Consider the following 20306-nt stretch of genomic DNA (forward strand, 5'->3'; position numbering starts at 1 on the left):
GGACGTGTCTGTTGTGCAAGAGTACAATCTGTACACGGTTGAGATTGGGGAGTTCCTTCAGGGGGTTATTTAAAAGTATCCAAGATAGTTCTCCGCACAGATCCTGTCCCTCGATTCTTCATCCGACGACTTTCTTGGCAGCCAACGCGGTGGCATCCAGGAGTCGGCGGCCGCATTAGAACTGGTCGCTCGCCGTCTCTGGATCTAGGGTTGCTTACTCTCGGCTTCTGCTCTGCTGGTCTCTTTCTCCCCCATCCAGCCATGGCCTCGGCGGCGGCGGCGACCCAGGTAAGCTCCTCTCTTCCCATCCATCCGATTGTGGGATGAAGATTGAGGGCAGGTCTCCTACCACTAAGCAAAACCCTGTCCGCTAAGTAGTCCTACTACTCCGCGGGCGGCTCGTCGTCGTCATGCCGTGGATTAATCTATCCGATTCGGGATGGGGCTTGAGGCTGGGTGTTGGGTTTTGGATTCAGCTGTATTGATCTGGGATTTCGGCTGACTAATCTGTGGCATGGCAGGTGGGAACCTACTTCATACGAAACTACTACAATCTGCTACAGCAGAACCCCGATGTCGTGCACCAGTTCTACAGCGACGCCAGTACCATGGTCCGCGTCGACGACCTCACTGGCGCGAACACCACTGTCAACACCATGATGGTATATACCTTTTCTCTCTGTTCATCTCACTCTCTAGCATAGATTACATCTTATCTCTAACTGGCAGTAGATAGTTTCGGTTTGGATGATGCTCTGTCTGCTCAATCTGTGCATGCCCTGTTGTTGTAATGCACCACTATGCATGGCGAATACTTTGCCTGCTCTGCTTATGGCCTTATTATGAGATGCCCCTGTTTTATATTTATACCTATATCCGTATCCGTTAGCACCTTATCACTGTTTCCCCAATCAGTTTGAGCTGCTTACGCATGCCTATTTTCATGCACTGTTATAGCATATTATTATGCATGCCACTTTGTTTGTCCGCTTCACTTAATTGATTTTGCTTGCGCAAGTTTTTTTGTTTCCATGCGTTACTAATGTAGCATTATGCATGCCACTTTGTTTGTCCGCTTCGCTTGGTTGATTTTGCTCATAATGCTCCTGAGTTGGACATTAGCGTTGTCATTCCTATAAAGATGGAAGTATGCGAGCCCCACTTTGTTTGTCTGTTTCGCTTCTCGTTGACTTAAGTGCTTGTAAAGTTGAATGTAACTACGTGTCGTTTCACGTGTACCTTGTACGTTTCCTCTATAACTAACCTTAAATACACATTCCTTCTGCAGGACATACACTCGCTCATTATGTCCTTGAATTTCACCCAAATTGAGATTAAGACAGCCAACTTTGTCAGCTCATGGGATGATGGGGTGCTTGTTATGGTCTCTGGGCTCGTGCAGACCAAGGAGTTCAGCCACCAAAGGAAATTTATCCAAACGTTCTTCCTTGCTCCACAAGAGAAGGGTTATTTTATTCTCAACGATTACTTTCACTTCGTTGACCAAGAACAGGTGCAGCCTGCACCACTGATTTCTCAGGATGACTACGAGAGCAATTTGGCGTCCAACACAGTTGTCGAAACCGGTACGGAACTTTGGTTGTTTGGCTTGTGAAGCATCATCAATATAACTTTAAAACTACCACCTCTTTTAGTATTTTTGAAATTCTTACTGTATGACTTGAGATTTACATGTGACGGATTCACTCACATTGCTTTATTTGAACTGTCTCTGTTATGCTAATCTTCTGGTATATCATATCGTGAGGTATTTGCTTACATGTGCATATGAAAGTTAATGTTATCCATTTTTTCTTCTTTGAATTGCCATATACGCTGCTTTTAGCATACATTTTGGTGGGACACCATTAGTATTTCCAATGAATAAGCTTGATGGTAATGCTTATTTTCTAAGATATATTACTGGTACATAATTAAGTTAGTAGTGCTGCCAAGTGATGATGGTAAACTTGAAAATTTTCTCCCTGCAGTTCCTGAGTACATTCACGAGGAAGAAACTCAAACAACACAAATAACATCTGAAGGACGTGATGTGGTCGACAGCTATGCTTATTTCGAGGCACCACAGCAAGTAGTGTCATCTGACAACTGGGGAGATGAACCTCTTCCTGAAGAACCACCTTCTTCCTTCTCAAATGAAATTGCAGTGGCACCAGAGGAGCCAGTGCAACCTCCTCCTGTGCCAACTCCTCATGTGGAGGAGCCTGTTGGTGAACCAGTGAAGAAGACTTACGCTTCCATTGTATGTCACTTCTTTACTTGCTAGCTAGACTATGTGAGTTATTCAACATCTCTTGTGATGGATCTTTAAAACTAAAATGTAAATGACTCGTGCAGCTAAAAACTGCAAAGGCTCCACCTGCATTCCCGGTAGCCCAGCAAGTCCCTGTGAGTAAGCCTTCTCACCCTACGACGGAGTCGAACCAGGCCCAGCATTTGGTTATGGCTTCATCTACGGTGGCCGATAAACCAAGATCTGATGTCTATGGTGAAGTTGCTGCCCATGATGATGAAGGTTTGTGCTAAACATCAGAATTTTGTTCATGATTTGATCTGATGCATTGTTTACTGACCCGAACCTTTCTGCTTATTAAATTAGAGAGCAAGTCTGTTTATGTTGGGAATGTGCCATCATCTGTCAGCGAGGCTGATCTTGAAAATGAGTTCAAAAAGTTTGGCCGACTTATTCCTGATGGTGTTGCTATCAGAAGCCGAAAGGTTTGCTGTTAATTTTGTCTTTTCATTCGCCTCTTCCACTAGCATAAGTAAGTCTCTTTTTTTAATTTGATCTTGTGATGTAATTGGCAGGAGACTGGTGGCTATTATGCTTTTGTGGAATTTGAGGAGCTTAGCGGTGTACACAATGCATTGAAGGTGAACAATGTGTTTCAAATTATTTTGTGTGTTTGTTCCTTCAGTTTCTTGTGTGTGTAGTCCTTTGCACAATAGCTATGTTTTCTTTGCTTCTACAGGACAAGTTCATTTTATCATTGTGGGCTTGTGCGTGTGTGTTTTAATCATGTCTCAGCTGCTGTGTATACTAAACCTCGAATTGCCCCATTTCAGGCTTCACCAATTGAAATAAACGGGCGGCAGATATATGTTGAGGAGAGGAAGCCTAACAGCGGAATAAGAGGCGGAAGTAAGTTGATGCCTTCTGATGATACTTGTCCATTATTTTTATTTTGCTGGTGTTCGCCAACTCTTCTCTCTGAATGGTTATGAAAACTTTAATGGTTGCACACTTTATACTTGATCATTCCCATGAAGTTTTCTGTGATGGCTTCATGTTTGAGTGGATTTATAAAGGAACAACACTACATTTGTAGCCTGAAAATGTGCACCAAACTGTTACATTTAAAGTCCTTTTGAAGTCCATACTGGTAGTGCCAGTTTGGGGTGTTCAATCACAGTTTTTATCAAAACTACCTAGACTGTTCAATTCTCAGGTTGTACACGGTATGAATGGTAGAATTGTCTTTGTCAATTGGTTATGCTCATTTAAACAGTAAAAAGAACAAATGGTTTTGCACTTGGCAGATACCGTTGTGTACAGACCCAGTGGTAGTGTATGCTTTTGGTTGCTCCTTGCAGAAGCATTTTTTTTTTAAAAAAAACTCCTTGCAGAAGCATGGTGTTGATGGTAGTATGCATGCTGACTTGATAAATTCCATGGTTTAATCAGCTAAACGTGGGGACCATACCATTGAACATGTTGCTGTGCTAATGGTTTTAAATATTGGCATTTGCAGGGAGGGGAGGAAGGGGCCGCTTTGGAGGTGGAGGTCGGGGATATGCGAGAGGCGGAGGTGATGAGTACAATGGCGGCAACCGTGGGAGGTCGAACGGTTATGGGCGCGTTCCTCACCAAGAGAGGGGCATACTGGGGAGCCATGCTCAAAGGAACTGATCTGGTGCAGCAAGAGCAAGCATAAGGTTTTGATCTGTCGTCAAATGGAGAGAGAGAGATCCAGAACAAAGCAGCCTATATGCTGCTATGTTGCGTTTGGAAGGTTTTGGGGCTTGTTTTGTCGATGAATGTGTGCACATGCGCGTGACATCCAACTTTTGCTAGACTGATGATCCCTGTTTACATTAAGAGAGGTTGTTCTGTTACCCTAGCTGCTATATTGTTGCTTGCGTGTGACTATGGTGATGGCGTTCGATATTTTTGTTCTATGCGGCGTTGAAGATCGTTACCAATGTTCATTTGCAGTCCTGAGGCTAAGGGCAACCCCTGTGAAGGAATACTGGGTATCTTGTCCCCATAGCCATAGTGCTGAGAGTAACTTTGAGGCTGGTTGCGTTTGGGTGTGACTAGGTCCAAACAAGTGAGGGCACCAAGGTTTCATGTCATAGCTGTTAAAAAAAAAAGAAAGTTTGATGTGTCTCCCGACCATTGCCGTAAAACTGGATTAATCTGGGTGCTGGGTTGGGGTTGGGTGCCTTTCTTTATTTTTGAAAGAAGGGTTGGGTCGGTGCCTTTCTATGTAGCAGTGTGAGATGCCATGATGACGCCACATCCCGGCCATTGGGTTTGTTTCAGAGAGCTGCCTTCGTTGGATGCGGCTCCATCCGAGAGATCAGACGCGGAGCTGCCATCCAGTCGAACCAGTGGGTTCAGCAACGTCGCACGCGTCAACAACAACACAAGTTGGTGATGGGAATTTGATATTTTTCTGGCTCGACAAGTGAGGCCAGAGCGTCAAAGGGTTTTCCCCCACACTCGTTCGCCGCTGTGCACATGCACAAGGGAACCGTCAAGACTAGAACTGAGAGTGAGAGGGGCAACTAGAACTGTGAGACGGGCATTGTCCAACGAGATGTTGGGTCGATGATATCGCTCAATCGCTGGGACGCCTCTCATCATCAAGAAGGAACTGAAGATCGTCCAATTCGACGTTGGGTCAATGGCTTTGCATGCGCTCAGCGCGCTTCTGGCCGCGGCCGTCGTCGTCGTCAACGTAGGCAAGCTGGTGGACTGCGCGGCCCTCACGGGAGGACGTAGCTGACGCTCCTGAGGACTGCGAAAGGCCGGGTCGGATGCGGTAAGCGGGCTGTGAAAGGCCAGGGCCAGGGTTTGCGAGCATCCACGGCCTAGTTGGCCCACTTTCACTAGCAGCCCAATAAGCCATGTATGCCTTGCTTTTGTAGAATTTTTTTTTGTCTGCTCAACAATTTAAAAGACTTGTTTCAATAATTTCTATATTTTTTCATAACAAACTTATTGTTTTGTTTCCGACTTGTCGAGCACGTGCATTTGTAAAGTTGAAATAGCAGATTTGAAATATATTTTTTCAAAAAGATTAAAACACCACGGTACAAACAACCTCTGAAATGGACTCTTTGTTGAATGTGTTTAAAGTTTACCTAAATCCCATCAAACCACCAACACTAATCTCTCAACGATCTCTAAACAAGCGTATGATTCACATTCACATATGTCAACTGGGGCCTCCTTTCATGAGATTGCCAGTTTTCTCCTAGATTAATAACAAAAGTAACTAAGTTGTAACTGTGCCCTCATGGATCAAGTGGTAAGCCCGAGGGCCCTTGTTTCTCTCTTTTTTTTAATTTATGAACTATGAACTTATTGTTCGTTATGTTAAACTTGTTACAATCTATTTGATGTTTAAATTGAAGTATGATTGATCATGAGAATTACATATATACACTGACCATTGGGAAGCTGCCAACGCGGTACAAGTACGGTGTAGCCATGTAGGGTTCGTCGTTGTTGGGCACGGGCAATCCGTGGTTACCCGTTAACTCAATTTTATGTGTTTTTTAACTGAGGTTAGGCATTTTTTCATGGCACAGATTTGGAATGGCAAGTTGCCATCTCATGCAGCGGGAAAAAGAGTGCCGTGCCGGGGGCCGGAGTCCAGTTTGGAATCTAAGGCTCGACGCCTCGACCAAGTCGGTCATGGTACTGGTGCCACACTCTCGTGCTGGTCATTGGTCTCTCTGGCCGGGCCCCTACTCAAGGACAACGGTGATGGTTAACCGGTCACAGTACATCGTTTCGTCGCATTAGCATGGCGACGGTGGCCGAAGTCCAAAGTCCAAGCCAAAACAGCCCAGTACCGTACCTTTTCCACTGCCACACTCCCATGTCGCGCGGCAGCGCAAGCCGACCCATCATGCTGCTAGTGCTCGCCGAAGGACAGGCACGTCGTACGAACCGCAACATCCGCAGCGGCATCGGTCGCAGACCTCCCATTTGCTCCTTGGAGGCGAGCCGGTGTCCTCACGCGAATCGATCCCGCATTCCCGTGGCGGAAACCGCTAGCCGCTCCAAAATCTTGGCCGCAGCTTTGCCCAGGTTCTTCACGGCGCCACGCAACGCTCTGGTCCAGCACTGTGCTAGCTGACCAGGGGAGGGCTCGTTCTCGTTTCCTTGCAAGCATCTTCTTCAAAGACCAGAGTACTGGTGGTACTTTGGATGTTGCCTCTGGGGAGGACGACGAGTCCAAAACATTTCGTGGGAGTAGAGTACCTTGGGTTTTTGGGTTCCATTTCGTAGGGACATGGCGTCCCTACCGTAGCGTAATGGGGCAGGGCTGGTTAGAGCTAGGTTAGGCCATGAGGCTGGGTCTGATTAGGGCTAAACTACTCCATAATAAGCACTTTTAGGCGCCTCGGGAATTGGAACCAGCGGCTGCACTGCAGCACGAGACCGTCGCGGCAGCCTTTCCATGTAGCAGCGCGAGATGCCATGATGATAAGCTTCTTTGTTTATGCAACGTCCCCTGCAGCGAGCACACATCATGGACTCGGTGGCACTCCGGTTCTTCAAGCTTTGGCCCTGCAAAATGCTGTCTTTTACGAGCTAGCTAGTGTCGCTTTGTCAGCCGCCGCTTTGGTCTCTTTTCACCAATACTACCCTCGTGCCCTACAGATCCGTGCGTCTGTCACTCGATTGTTACGCTACGCCTTTCTGTACCCGGCAAACCAAAAGGCCCCTAGTGTGTGAGAAACGATGTGCACGTTGAGCATCTCGCTCCTTTTGCTAAAGTCTGGGCGAGCTTATCGCCGTCGACTTCGTCAGATCCAGGCGCTGAAAAATAGGCCGTCGCGTTCGTCCATTGTGCTGGAAAGGGAAGCGTCCGGTTACGGATTAGGTGGCGGTTAGATGAGCTAATTTTTTTTAAAAAAAAAACTTCCGAACCGCTCCGGTGATCTGGACTCACCTGCTACCTCCCATCAGAAAGGTGAAAGGAACAAGGCGCGAGGATTTGGCGATCTGGCCACGAACTAATTTGAAGCGAGCCGGCGCCCGGCGAACATGACTCGCGGCGCACATGAGCAGCTGAGAGCTTGGGAGCGCCGGGGCCGGGCGCTTCGAGTTCGATGTCTCTGACACGCGGGCATCAGTGCCACGCCTCCGGACGCGTCGCGACTCGCGACGCTCCTTTTCCTGGCGTGGAGACCCCGGCGAGAGAGAGGAGCTTGACGAGGGTCAGGAAACAGATAGACGTCGCCGTCATGGAACGGATTATGAGGCCTGCGCCGCGCCGGTCGCGGTCGCGATCGTCCACAGCGGGCACGCGAATTCGGGCAATGGAGATCGCCAGCGCCCAGGCCGATCACGCGTCCGCCAACCAGTAACTGCAGCTGCAACCCACGAGACGACGCTGCCACCGGCGTCGCTGTCGCGGTATCCACTGGAGATACAAGCCGGTGGTGTCCACGCCGACCCGGCAAGGTCTCGTTTCGGGGGCTCCGACGCGGCCGCGTACGCGACGACGGGGCGATACGGACAACGCCCGCGAACCGCCACGGGCCACGCACGGCGCGGCGCTTGGAGGTGGCCTCTGGCCTGCGTCGTGCACTCGTGCTCCACGGGCGCCTGCTCACGCCTGCCGCGATGGAAGGGGAGTCAGGGAGTCCCCGGCTTCCTCGCCACCAGCACCGCACCAAGCTTTCCCCGAACCCCCGTCTCGTGTGTCAGGATCACGGCACCGCACAGGAGTTACTCTGGCGTGATCATGCGACAGATCATGGCATCCAAGGCACCTGAAATTTGTTATTAGTGTAGGCATGAGGTAGTTTTTTTTTCTAACTAAAAAACTGACTACAAAATGGGAGTATTTGGTATGATTAATTATGGATATAAGTCGTTTTTTATTTGTTTTCTTTCATTGACCGACAGCACTAATGGTGAGCATGGGTTTCAAGTACACGAAAGTCGGGGGTTTTTTCAAAAGTTTGTCCCTTCCTGACTGTTCTAGCAACAAGTACTTGATTGCGAGAGTTGCATAATTTTGGAATAGAGGTCTTTTGGAGAAGAAAAAATGGAACAGAAAAAAGATTGGCTATGAATGATGAAGTCAAACTCCTCAGTCTGTACAACCGAAAGTCATGAGCAATTGATCATTGCTCGTTAATTCTTCTGCATAGCATTGCTCGCTAGTCTCTAGTCAGACTAAGAAAAATCTAAAAAAAAAGAAGTTGAAGAAAAATGTTTCCTTGATCATACACAGCTCTAGTCTCCAAGAAAGGCATGATCTTGACGCCGCAATCAGCGTCACTTCTTCTCCTTGATAATGGAGAGCTCTTCGAGCCAGTCCAGGATCCTGCTACGGCGGACGCCCTGACCGCTCTTGGCGCCGTCCTTCTTCCTGCTCCGCTTCGCCGCCTCCGGCAAGCGCACGGGCTCGACGGCGTCGGGCGAGCACTTGCACCCGAGGCTGTCCCCGAACAGCGCCCCTAACCCAAGCTTCTTGTCGACGGCGGCGGTCACCTGCTCGAACCTCGCGCTCCTGCTGCCCCCGCCTCTCGCCGCGGTGGCGGCGATCTTGGCCTCGGCGGGGCGCGGCGGCGGGTACACGTCCGGGGCGCCGACGACGCCGAGGCGGAAGAGGCCCCACGAGGCCGGGGGCGGCGCGGACCCGGTGCTGCGGCGCGGCCGCGCCGAGCGCAGCTGCGGTGACGGGCTCGGGTGCGCGTAGAACAGGCTGCTCGACAGCGAGCGCCGCGGCGGCGGGGCGGGGGCGCCGCCCTGGTCGGAGGAGGCGCTCTTGGACGACTGGCTCCGGCTGACGCACCCGCTGCTGCTGCCGCTGGAGCTCGCGCTGCGGCTGCCGGACCGCGAAACGAGGCCCACGGTGGACGCCGCCGACTCCGACCGCGGCAGCGTGACAACGCTGGCGCCATCGCCGGCCGCGGCCGAGGAGGGGCGGAGCGGGAGCAGCTTGCCTTGGCAGAACAGCTCGTCGGCCACGCACATGTCCGTCTCCACGCCCTTGCCGGCCGGGACGAGGCCGCCGGACGACAGGATGCAGAACTCGAAGTCGTCCGCCATGTCCGAGGTAGGCCCGTCGGCCTCGGCGCGAGACTCTGCCGCTGCGTCTGCCATGGTCGGATTCTTTTCTTGGTCCAAGGAGAATGGGGGAAGAAATGGTCAGGTTTTCGTTGTGTTGTGGGTGTCTTTTTGGCTTCTTCGATTTTATCTTGGAAGAATGGAAGAGGTGATGTGGTGGTCTCTTTCGTCCCTGTGTTGTAGGGACCCTGAGATGTCACTATATAGATAGTGCACTTGGCAGCCATTAGTCAAACCTCAAAACTCCAAAGGTTGATTTCGGGTACCTTTTAAAATGACGCTGTTTTTTTTTTATCAAGTGTCTATTTTGGATGAAAGCCGGAAAATACCCGTACACTTAAAATGTCGGAATAAATTGTGTTGAAAAAATTAATTCGTACTATAATGTACACCGTGTCCAAGAGTATCATAAAAAATTCTTCCTCAAAACTATATATTGGGGGTTCTTCTAAAAAAATTCCCCCAAAAACATATCAGTCCACAGCAGATCGCTAATAAATAGCCCCCAATATTTCAAACACATGCCACGTCATCGTATTGGGCTCATCGGAAGTGACGCGCAGGCGTGCGGGAATCAGGATTGGGGGAGGAACGCCAACGCTAAAATATACGTGGTGGCAGGCTGTTTTTTAGCGTCGCTAAAAAATTAGGGAAGGTTTAGGTGGATTGTTGAAGTTCATTTTCTCTCTCTCTTTTTTCTAAAAAAGATATTGGGGTAAGATTAGCAACCTCTTGGAGTTGCTCTGAGCAACTATCCGTCAAAAAGATTTTAGCCATTTTTGGATGAATGCTTTCCATTGGAAGCACGATTTGATGCAAGAAAAAAAACACGCATTAAACTTGAATATCTTTGACCGATTAATTTCTATCAAAATATACACCGTGGGAAAGAGGTGATCGTAAAAGGAATCACATATTTTGCCTATGCGCGATGTGGATTCGAGGCCAATGTAAAAATAGATCCACGGCTAAGCTGGCTAAATTTAGCCACTATGGATCCAAACAGCATCCACCTAAATTTTACTCCCTCCATTTTAATTTTTTTTAGATTTATAGGTGTTTGTATGCGTCTAGGCATAGTGTATGGCTAGATGCATACAAACACCTATGAACCGCGAAAAGCCAAAACGGTCTACAATTTGGAATTTGGAACGGAGGGAGTAGCTGGCTAAAGATTTCTTTAGTTGGTTGAACACAGTTAAACTCAGCTAAAGTGATAAAAGACCAAACTACCCCTCCACCTTCCTCGGGAAAAGTATTTAAAGTGGGAGTGAGATGATAAATAAATAGCTTTTCAACTACCATTTAGCTAGAAGATCCAAACACCCCTAACTAAATTTTAGCTACCTCTAGCTAAACTTTAGTTGGGTGGATCCAAATAGGGTCTAAGTTTAACCACGGTGAAATAGTAACTCAACTTGAAAAGTAGCAAATATTTGAATTCACTTAATTATTTGAGTTCGAATCACACAAATATTGTTTTTAATTGCTATCAAAACAAAATAGATATGAAACAGTGTGTTTGGAAGTGAATCTTCTATGCATCACAGTTTACTTCATGACTAATGCGCTAAACTTCTATTGCATAAAAGAATCTGTACCACTAGCCTATGGTGTGTGTGGCCCACTAGCCTATAGTAACTCAAGTGGCATGCATATACGCAAAATAGTCGGAGTGGTTGAGATACTACCACAAAAGGGGGGAAATTGATGACATGCACACGAATGTCAGTCGCCAAGTGCGCAAACAATCATCCTGTTCGGCTGGACTTATAAGCTGGCTGAAAAGCTGAAACGGCTGATTTATTGTGAGAGAAAAATACTGTTCGGTAGCTAATAAGCTGAAGCGAACAGGCTGAATTTTTTTTTATGAATTAGTCATGCAGTGTGTAATCATCGTCATCGGATTTGGATTTGCTCTCCCTGTGGTTCCTATGAAAAGGACCCATTCTGGAGTGACCCTGAAATGTCACTATATAGGCATTGCACTTGGCAGCCGTTAGTCAAACATCAAAACTCCAAAGGCTGATTATGGCTAGCTTTAAAATTATACTATTTAATCATGTGTCTATTTTGGACGAAAGGCGTAAAATATACGTATACTTAAACCGTCGCAATAAATTGCTGCGAAGAATTAATTCGTACTGCAATATATATACCTCGAGAAATACCCTGTTCGTCAAAAGGCCATTCACGATTTTAGTTATCACAAGCACATTTTGAACGTAACAAACAAAAAACACACCTAAAAATGGAACGCCTTTGACACAAGCACCAAAATGTCACTCGCTAGATGTGTGGGCCACTGCATACACATGTATACAAGTGGCACATACACAATTAGAGAGGTTGAGATACCGCATAAAAAATAAAAAATAAAAACTGATGCCATGAACCAGAATGTCGCACGCCAGATGTGTAAACCGAAACTTTGTACGACCTAGCCATGCACTGTGCAATCATCGTCACCATGATTTTGTATGAAAATGACCCGTCGTCGCGTAAATCGAATCGGCCCCAAATTTTCCTGCCTGTTCTGCTTACTCCGCCAACTGTCCACGAGTGAACAAGAACAACACTGCATTCCGTCCTCGTTCGCTGAATTCAGACACGGCAGTATATACCTCCCTTGCCTTGCCTAGTTGCCAGGCGTGTGCACAAGTCCAAGGATCGAAGGACCCAAGCAAATCCGCTCATGAGTGGTCAATCGCTGCCAGACATCACACCACGCAATTCCTCTCGTAACCCATGATGATGACAAGATTTCGACAGATAAAGCTGGATCAAATGTCAGGATCTCTCGCATCAGCATCGCGCATTACGCGATTTTACAACCACGGGCGGAAGGTTAGGCCATCGCTGTACCATCGCTCGAACGGCACCGACGCGCGCGCCTCGCGTCCGCGATTGGCTACGAAACGGGTGCCGATGGAGCGAGCTCGCCATCGCTCAATCATGCCTCGATGAGGCATCAGGTCAGCCGTAGCTTGATGGCGAATCGGCACTGGCCAGGGCCGGCCGGTCAGGCGCCGGCGCGTCGATCTGTTGGCGGCCGCGGATGGGCGGCTCGCAGCGGACGCGTCTGCCCCCCGTGCCCGTGCCCGTGTCGTGCCCATTCGGCCGCCAATGGAGCGCGGGGCGTTTGGGTTGATCGGGCGTCGCGTGACGAGACCTTTGCGCGCCGCCGCATTAACGCCGGCCCGTGGGGGTCATGCGGCGCGGCGGCAGTGGGGCTCGGAGCTTTCGGCTCTTTAATGGCGGGGCCGTGAGAGCCTGAGACTCAGAGAGACCTGGGTGGCTGGGTTCCACTTCCATCCCATCCATCTGCCGCGTTCGGGGGTCAGTGGCGGACTGGCGGTGGTGGCGGCAGCGGCTCGGCTGCCACTTGTACACTGTACAAGTGTGCAGCAGAGAGGGAGGTCGTTGAACTGGTCGGCGGCGAGATCGCAACGGCCCGGCCGGGTGACGTCGAGCTGATTCTGGAACTGGTCGAGCTCTTCCCGTCTTCCGTCACGGCCGGAGCCGTGGTCCTGCTAGTACTGTGCACGCATGAGCCATGACTTCAGTTCAGGGTTTTCAGCAGCTGTTCACGTCATCGTGACGGCTTTGACCGTGATTATTTTGTGCACTGTCGATGCCGCCTTTGACCAAGGTTTCTGTTTGCAGACCGGGATGGGCCGGTAGTTTTTATGGGCTGGGCTAATAATCCGAGCCAGTGCCCGCCGCACGCCGGGCCGTTTGTAACAGAAGTAGCCCATTAGGCCCGTTTTTGAGTTGTGGATCGTCTTCGCGCGACCCGTCCTAGTCAACATTTGTCCCATTTTGTATTGAACTCTTCTTGTTTTTTTTTTTGAGGTTTTGTATCGAACTCTTCTTGATTTGATGCAACTTGCATGGGACCGTGCATGTCCGTCCAGCCCGGACGCAAGACTAGACACGACTTCTTCAAAAACCACGGTCTTGTGTGATTCTGCGACAGAAGGTCCGCATGGTAAACGTGCAAGTGTCCATGGATCAATCATCGTTCTAGAATGCTTCGCAGAACGTAGTCGATTTGTTTACCCCTGAAAGACACGAAAACGCCATCCTCCGTGCACAAAAGTTTGCACAAATTCGCTTAGAAAATTGCAAGTTGAGGGAGGTCGAGTTCGGACCAGTTGAAACACCAGGTCCCACGAGTCCAAATATGCACGCGCGCAAGTGTGCCGCGCCATCAGAGATCGGTTCCAATTTCCAAGCCCGCCGCTTCGTGCTCGCCTTCCGCGCGGCTCCTTCGCCCTCGTGCTCCTTTGACGCGACCGCGCACGACGCGCCGCCATGTCGGTCTATAAATTTATATCCATGGCTGCAGATGCAGCAGCAAGCAGATCGTCACAGGATCTGGATCAATAGCGTGATGGACCAAGACGAGTACCTGTCCCTGTGCCTCATGGCGCTCGCCGCCGCGTGCCAGCAAGCCGGCGCGGCGCCATCGTCGTCCATGGCGGCGGCGTCGACCGACCTCCCGCTCCACTTCCGCTGCCCCCTCTGCGGCAAGGCGTTCGCGTCGTACCAGGCGCTCGGCGGCCACAAGGCGAGCCACCGCAAGCCGCCAGCAGCGGCTGGCGTGGCGCCATTGTTCCACCAGAAGGAAGTCAGCGCGGAGGCATCGGCGTCCGGGAGCGGATGCGGCGGCACCAGGCGGCACGTCTGCACGGTGTGCCGCAGGGGATTCGAGACCGGGCAGGCGCTCGGCGGGCACAAGAGGTTCCACTACCTGCACGGGCCGTCGGTTTCGGCGTCGCTGCCCGGCGCTGCAGAGCCGAGCGCGGGCGGTGGGTTTGACCTGAACCTGGCGCCGCTGGTGGCGCCGGAGATTGGATTTCCCGGCGTGAGGAGGCGGAGCGAGGACGAGGAGGTGCAGAGCCCATTGCCCTTGCCGGCTAAGAAGCCACGCCGCCGGCCGTCAAATTCTGCGTGAACTGAAGAAAATTCAGCGCGGAAGCCATACATTGGATATGTCGTCAGAAACTGAGGCACGGCTGCTGAATCAAATAATGCGGCTGCCCTTGTTCGCATGCTAACGAAGAACTGTAACGCACGTACCGTTTGTTCTTCATGTGCATGAGAAATTGGGGGCTACAAATGAAGCAAATGTGAAATAGTGGTATCAATTAATAGTCTCGTCTCGTGATCAGTATAAGGAGGCAAAGTAGCTGTATTTCAAAAAAAAATCATGAGTTGGAAACCAACATAATATTTTCATCCAAATCCTAGTAGTCAATGGTCGATAATCTAGGCATCAACTCAAACAAAAATCATCTCATTGCCACCTAGACATTTCCTTCTCGGTGACCAACGGGTACTGTGTTAGAATATAAATAAATGAGAGAACAAATATAATAAATTTTGGTTGATTAAGGGCTCCAAAAATTTATCTGTAAACTTCTAATGTTTATACATGTTTTATAATACTTATGCCTCTGAAAATAAACCACAAGCTTTACTTACTAGCATGTACTGATAGAGCAATAGGAGATTGCCCATTGTTGAAGGAAGACTGCCCATGTACTGCTAAAATGGAACTATGGGTTAACCAGAAAATATACATGGTAGTAATTTCTGGTTTGGATCAGCAATACATGGGTTAACCAGAAAATAGTTTGCATAGAAGCCCAGCAAATAACTACTGCTGCTGCCCATTGTTGAAGGAAGACAGCACATGTACTGCTAATGTGGAACTAGGGTTTTTCATGCAGAATCACAGAGCTGTTGGTGTGGTTGCTTCCTTGCTGCATATTAACCAATCCAAAGTATGTTCCAGCAGGACCTTTTCCAAGGAGGGATGCATGTGTGCCTTTCTCCACAACAATTCCTTTCTCAAGCACAATGATCATGTCACAGTTCTGAATAGTGCTCAGCCTGTGTGCCACCACTACGCTGGTCCTGCCTGTCAACATTCGGTCCAATGCCTCTTGCACCACCATCTCAGACTGACTGTCCAATGCACTTGTAGCTTCATCCAGAAGCAATATAGCAGGATTCTTTAGAATCGCACGAGCAATAGCAATTCGCTGCTTCTGCCCTCCTGAAAGTAAAACACCTTGCTCACCACACCTTGTGTTATATCCATCCTTCAGGTTGCTAATGAAGTCATGTGCATTTGCAGATCTTGCCGCATTCTCAATTTCTTCCTCGCTCGCTGTTTCGGTGCCATACACAATGTTCTCTCTGATGGTACCTGCAAATAGTGTTGGTTCTTGGCTCACCAGCCCAATGTGCTGACGTAGGGCTCGAAGATTATATGTTTTAATATCTTTACCATCGATCTCTACTACCCCGCTAATTGGGTCATAGAACCTCTCTATAAGCCCAATAATGGTCGACTTGCCTGAACCACTTTGCCCAACAAATGCCGTTGACTTGCCTGGTTCGATGCTCAAGGATAATCTTTTGAAGATGATCACATCTGGCCTTGATGGATATGCAAAATCAACTTCTCTAATGTCCACCTCGCCTTTGAGCTTCTCTGGTTTATATCCATCGGGGCTATCGGGATCTATCTCTGTTTTCCGATCAAGAACAGCAAACACCGAAGCGACTGCATCAGCACCCTTAGCAAGGTCTGCAGTAACACTACCTGCATCTGCAATCACAAGGCTTGTGCTTACTAGAATCAAAAAGGTTTGGAAAAAGGCCTTCGCGGTAATATGGTGCCCAGCTATGAGAATGCCACTATACCAGAAGGTGAGTGCCCATGTACATCTCAAAATGCTCATGGAGGTGCCGAGGCCAAAACCTGCAAACCATGACTGTCGGATGCTTTCCTTGCGTGGACCATCTTGTGCTTGGTTAAAGAGGTGCAGGATGCGGTTCTGGGATGAGAAAGCAGTTATCGTTCGGAGATTAGAGACAGCCTCGGCAGCAAGCTTACTGCATTCAGATTGTGCCTGCATTGATTTCTTGGACATTCTCTTTAGTAAGACATGGCGAGTATAGAAGCATGTAATGTCAAGAGGCTGCACTGCAATCATCACAAGAGCTAAACGCCAAGCAATCACTAGACCCATGATGTACGCCGTTAGAACTGCAGAAACTGTCTGGGTCACTAGAGACATTCGATCACCCACCAGTGACCTCACCTGCAATACAAAAATTATGTCTTGTCAAATATTGTTTTCTTCTAAATATTTAGAAGCTTTATTGTACTTACAATGTTGGCATCGTTGGTAAGCTGTGAGCATATGGAACCACTAGAGTTCTCATCGCGGTCAAACCACCCGATCTCGAAAGTGAGAAATTTAGAGAGCATTCGTTCCCTGATCCTCTTTGTGAGATATTCCCCCATGGCAGCAAAGTTGTAATGTTGCCCAATACTGATAAGGAATGTCAGCACCGCAAGGCCGACAGAGACAAGTGCATAGGTCCTTGTTTCCTTCTTGATCTCTTGATGATCTGTTGAGAAGTAGATCGAGATCACGCTACCCATGGCATAGGCAAACACAGGCTGTATGCTTCCAGACACAATTGCACTAAAGATTCCCATAAGTGCCTGCTTCATTTCTGGTGCATTAAGCATAAGTAGCCTCCTGAAGGATGGCACGGGAAGCTTTGGATTCTCTGTGTTACCATAAGCTTTTGCATCACCCACTGAACGTGTTGAGCTCGACCTACTTGCTGCAGTGAAACCCCTGCTCATGCTTTGACTGCTTGATTGCCGCAAAATATCTGTACTTCTAGTTTTTTCAAGCTCCTCGCCGCCCTCGGTCATGTCCACTGAATCTCTGGTTTGCTGAAGGCGCACAAGAGATGAGTAGAGGCCATTCTCATTTCCATTGAGCTCATGATGGGATCCTAACTCCTTGACCTCACCAGACTGCATGACAACAATCATATCGGCGTTGCGGATAGTGGAGAGACGATGAGCAACTACAATAGTAGTTCGGCCCATGGAGGCCAACTCAAGCGCCTCCTGCACAACATGCTCTGAATTAGTGTCCAATGCACTAGTGGCTTCATCGAGGAGGAGGATCTTGGGTGACTTTATGAGTGCTCTGGCAATAGCAATCCTTTGCTTCTGTCCTCCAGACATTTGGATACCACACTCACCCACCTGTTATTAATTAGTTTGTATATGGTTAGCGTCCATGTAAGAACAACTTCTTATAATTACTTGAACAAGTCTAGTCAAAATGAACCTTTTGCAGCTTTCAAAAAAAAATGAACCTTTTGCAAGATGAGCAATAAATAGTTGATAGTAAAAAACAGTTCAAGGTAGAAATCTCTTGAGAATGTTTTTTTTTCATATTAACTGCAGCCAGGGAATTGACTTAAGTTTCTTGAAATAAAAATTAAAAAGGACAACCCAAGTTTGATGTGGCAAGAGTGTAGAGGTAATTGATCTTTAATTACATCAGCAAAGATGCAAATTATTCACGTCAGCAAACCTTTGTTTGTACGACTCTCTTATTCCATTCCTAACCTTTCTTACCAGTTAGTGTGTACATTACATGATTGACAACATTTAATTTGTGGTCACGGCATCCCTGGTTAGAAGAATGTATCTGTCTTTTTATTTGTGTTATACTATACATATGTAAAATTGACATGCGTGTTCAGTTTGTCAGATGACATACTGCCTAATGGCATCCTTCCTATTATGTGGAACTCAAAATTTTAGTTGAATATTTGATTGTTTGAGGTGATCGTTCTACTGCTAATTTGGTCCCTATCCCCAATTAGAGATAGTTAACTGACAGAAGTTACTATTGGCAGATGATGATACGGTTATCCATCTAACTTTGTCTTTTCAGCACTAAGCAAGTAGAACATCTGAACATGGCACATACTATACCTGCGTGTCGTAGCCCCGCGGCAACTGCGAGATGAAGCTGTGGGCGTTGGCCGCCTTCGCCGCAGCCGTGATCTCCTCCTCCGTGGCGTCCTCCTTTCCAAACCGTATGTTCTCCCTGATCGACGTCGCGAACAGCGCCGGCTCTTGGCTGACGAGTCCCATCTGCGCGCGCAACCAGTTGAGCCGCAGCCGCCGGATGTCCACGCCGTCGAGGATCACCTCCCCGGCCGTCGGGTCGTAGAAGCGCTCCAGCAGCGCGATCACCGTCGACTTCCCCGACCCACTGGCGCCCACCAGCGCCACCGAGCGTCCGGCCGGCACGCGTAGGCTGAAGCTCACCAAGACGGCGCTCTTCGGCCGCGACGGGTAGCAGAACTCCACGTTCCTGAACTCCACCTCGCCGGCGACGCTGTCTAGCACCTCGCCGGCGCCACTCTCCGAGTCTATCTTGGGCACCCGCCTGATCAACTCCACGATCTGCTCTGCCGCCGAGCTCGCCTCCGCTAAGTACTTGATGTTCGACAACGCGGACCCTAGCGCTCTGCGTGGTCAATTCGCGTTAATGGCGTGCCCGGGTCGGCGTCTTGCATCGGCGAAACAAATTTATGGTGAAGCATGTGCAGAGTCGAAGCTAGCAGGGATTACGACGTACCCGCCTCCGACTACAATGACGACGGCGACGATGTAGACGGTGCCGCCCTTGTAGCCGTGGTACATGACAAGGCGGCTGCCGTACCAGACGTTGAAGGCGAAGATGGCGATGCGGATGCCGCCGCTGCCGACGGCGACGCCCTTGGCGAGCCCCTGCCTGAGCCCGAGCCGCACCGACTCCTCCAGCGCGGCGGAGAACCGCGCCGCGGTGGCCCTCTCCGCGACGAACGAGTACACGGTGCGCACCGACGACACGGCCTGCTCGGCGATGGCGCCCGGGCGCGCGTGCTGCTCCCGCATGCGGCGCGCCAGGCCGACCTGGACGCGGCCGTACAGGAAGCCGGGGACGACGAGCAGCAGCACGGACGGCAGCGACACCATCGTGAGCCGCCACAGGAGCGCGAACGCGACAGCGTAGCTGGACACGAACAGGGTGACGTTCATCACGAAGTTGGGCACCTTCTCGCTCAGCGCGTCCTGCACGGCGAGGGCGTCGCCGGAGACGCCGGTGATCACCTCCGACGTCGAGCCCGCGCTGATGTCGAAGTACTCCACGTCCTGCCGGAGCACCGCCCGCAGGTACCGTGCCCGCATCCGCGACGACTGCCGCTCCGCCGTCCGCGTCCAGCAATACGCCTCTGCACGGAAAATAATCCACGGTGGTCTGAGAGGCAGCGGCCGGAGCATCGGCATGCTTGTGGCAGTGCGCGCTCACCTAGGAACGCCGCGATCCAGTGTGCAGCAGCCAAGAAGAGGGTATTCCTCACGTTCTGGCAGAGAGATCCGGTGGATGCGTCAGTGTTGTTGTTCATGCGTGTAACGACATTGCCAAGGATTGGAAATTTGGAACATCTGAGATGGAATCTGTACCACGTTCATCTTGGAGCTGAACTGCTGGAGGTGATCGGGGCCGCTGCCGGTGTCGTCGAAGACGCGGCTGGTGATAGCCAGCATCACCGGCGTTGACATGCCGTCGCCCATGGCGCCCGCCAGGCCCAGCACCATCAGCGCCACGTCCACCGCATCCGCGTGCATGAACACTGACGCGAACGACCGCAGAACCGGCGCCGCCGGCTTCTCCTCCACCGTCTCCGCCGGGCTGTCGTCCTTGACCATATCTCCGGCGAGCTAGCTGGCATACTGATCGGTCTCGGTCCTGCTCGAAAGATATTATATTGCGTGGCAGCAGTCAGCAGGTGCTAGTCACTGTTCCTGATGATGTTGGAAACTTTTCTCTGACGCACTGTCATCTGACGTTGGGTGGCTGACGTGTTGCTGGTAGAACGTCAGACCGAGAGATTCGCCCGTTGTTGGTATCCTGCTTTGAAGAATTCATCCTGGTCCACCACCTCCCCTCTGCTTTTCACCCCCACATCATCGGGCGAAGAGTGCACTGATGCCAAATGCGCCTTTACCAAAATCCAAATCATCGATGAGAGGGGCCGCCACCATTAGAGAGGAATGGAGTGCTCTAGG

The 20306-nt window shown here is 49.9% G+C and overlaps 4 protein-coding genes across 4 annotated transcripts; 2 read left to right on the forward strand and 2 right to left on the reverse strand.

The window, feature by feature from the left end:
* The first annotated feature begins 131 nt into the window (after positions 1 to 131).
* On the forward strand, positions 132 to 4142 carry LOC117845662 (nuclear transport factor 2). The gene is made up of 9 exons (XM_034726726.2): positions 132 to 288; positions 522 to 662; positions 1289 to 1586; positions 1992 to 2263; positions 2359 to 2536; positions 2621 to 2739; positions 2830 to 2895; positions 3088 to 3163; positions 3774 to 4142. The coding sequence occupies exons 1-9, from the start codon at positions 262 to 264 to the stop codon at positions 3929 to 3931; spliced, it is 1335 nt and encodes a 444-aa protein (XP_034582617.1). The 5' UTR covers positions 132 to 261; the 3' UTR covers positions 3932 to 4142.
* A 4193-nt stretch (positions 4143 to 8335) lies between these two features.
* LOC117843251 (uncharacterized) lies at positions 8336 to 9504 on the reverse strand. The gene has a single exon (XM_034723824.2). The coding sequence runs from the start codon at positions 9380 to 9382 to the stop codon at positions 8552 to 8554; it is 831 nt and encodes a 276-aa protein (XP_034579715.1). The 5' UTR covers positions 9383 to 9504; the 3' UTR covers positions 8336 to 8551.
* A 4048-nt stretch (positions 9505 to 13552) lies between these two features.
* Positions 13553 to 14570, forward strand: LOC117844917 (zinc finger protein 36). The gene has a single exon (XM_034725766.2). It carries the CDS (start codon positions 13698 to 13700, stop codon positions 14304 to 14306), a length of 609 nt encoding a protein of 202 aa, XP_034581657.1. The 5' UTR covers positions 13553 to 13697; the 3' UTR covers positions 14307 to 14570.
* A 137-nt stretch (positions 14571 to 14707) lies between these two features.
* LOC117844916 (putative multidrug resistance protein) lies at positions 14708 to 19987 on the reverse strand. Its single transcript, XM_034725764.2, has 6 exons — positions 19701 to 19987; positions 19546 to 19600; positions 18832 to 19468; positions 18180 to 18720; positions 16539 to 17438; positions 14708 to 16467 (listed from the first exon to the last, which is right to left on the reverse strand). The coding sequence occupies exons 1-6, from the start codon at positions 19944 to 19946 to the stop codon at positions 15067 to 15069; spliced, it is 3780 nt and encodes a 1259-aa protein (XP_034581655.1). The 5' UTR covers positions 19947 to 19987; the 3' UTR covers positions 14708 to 15066.
* Positions 19988 to 20306: the final 319 nt, after the last annotated feature.

The sequence above is a fragment of the Setaria viridis genome, chromosome 2, assembly GCF_005286985.2.
Source record: "Setaria viridis chromosome 2, Setaria_viridis_v4.0, whole genome shotgun sequence".
NCBI lineage: Eukaryota > Viridiplantae > Streptophyta > Magnoliopsida > Poales > Poaceae > Setaria > Setaria viridis.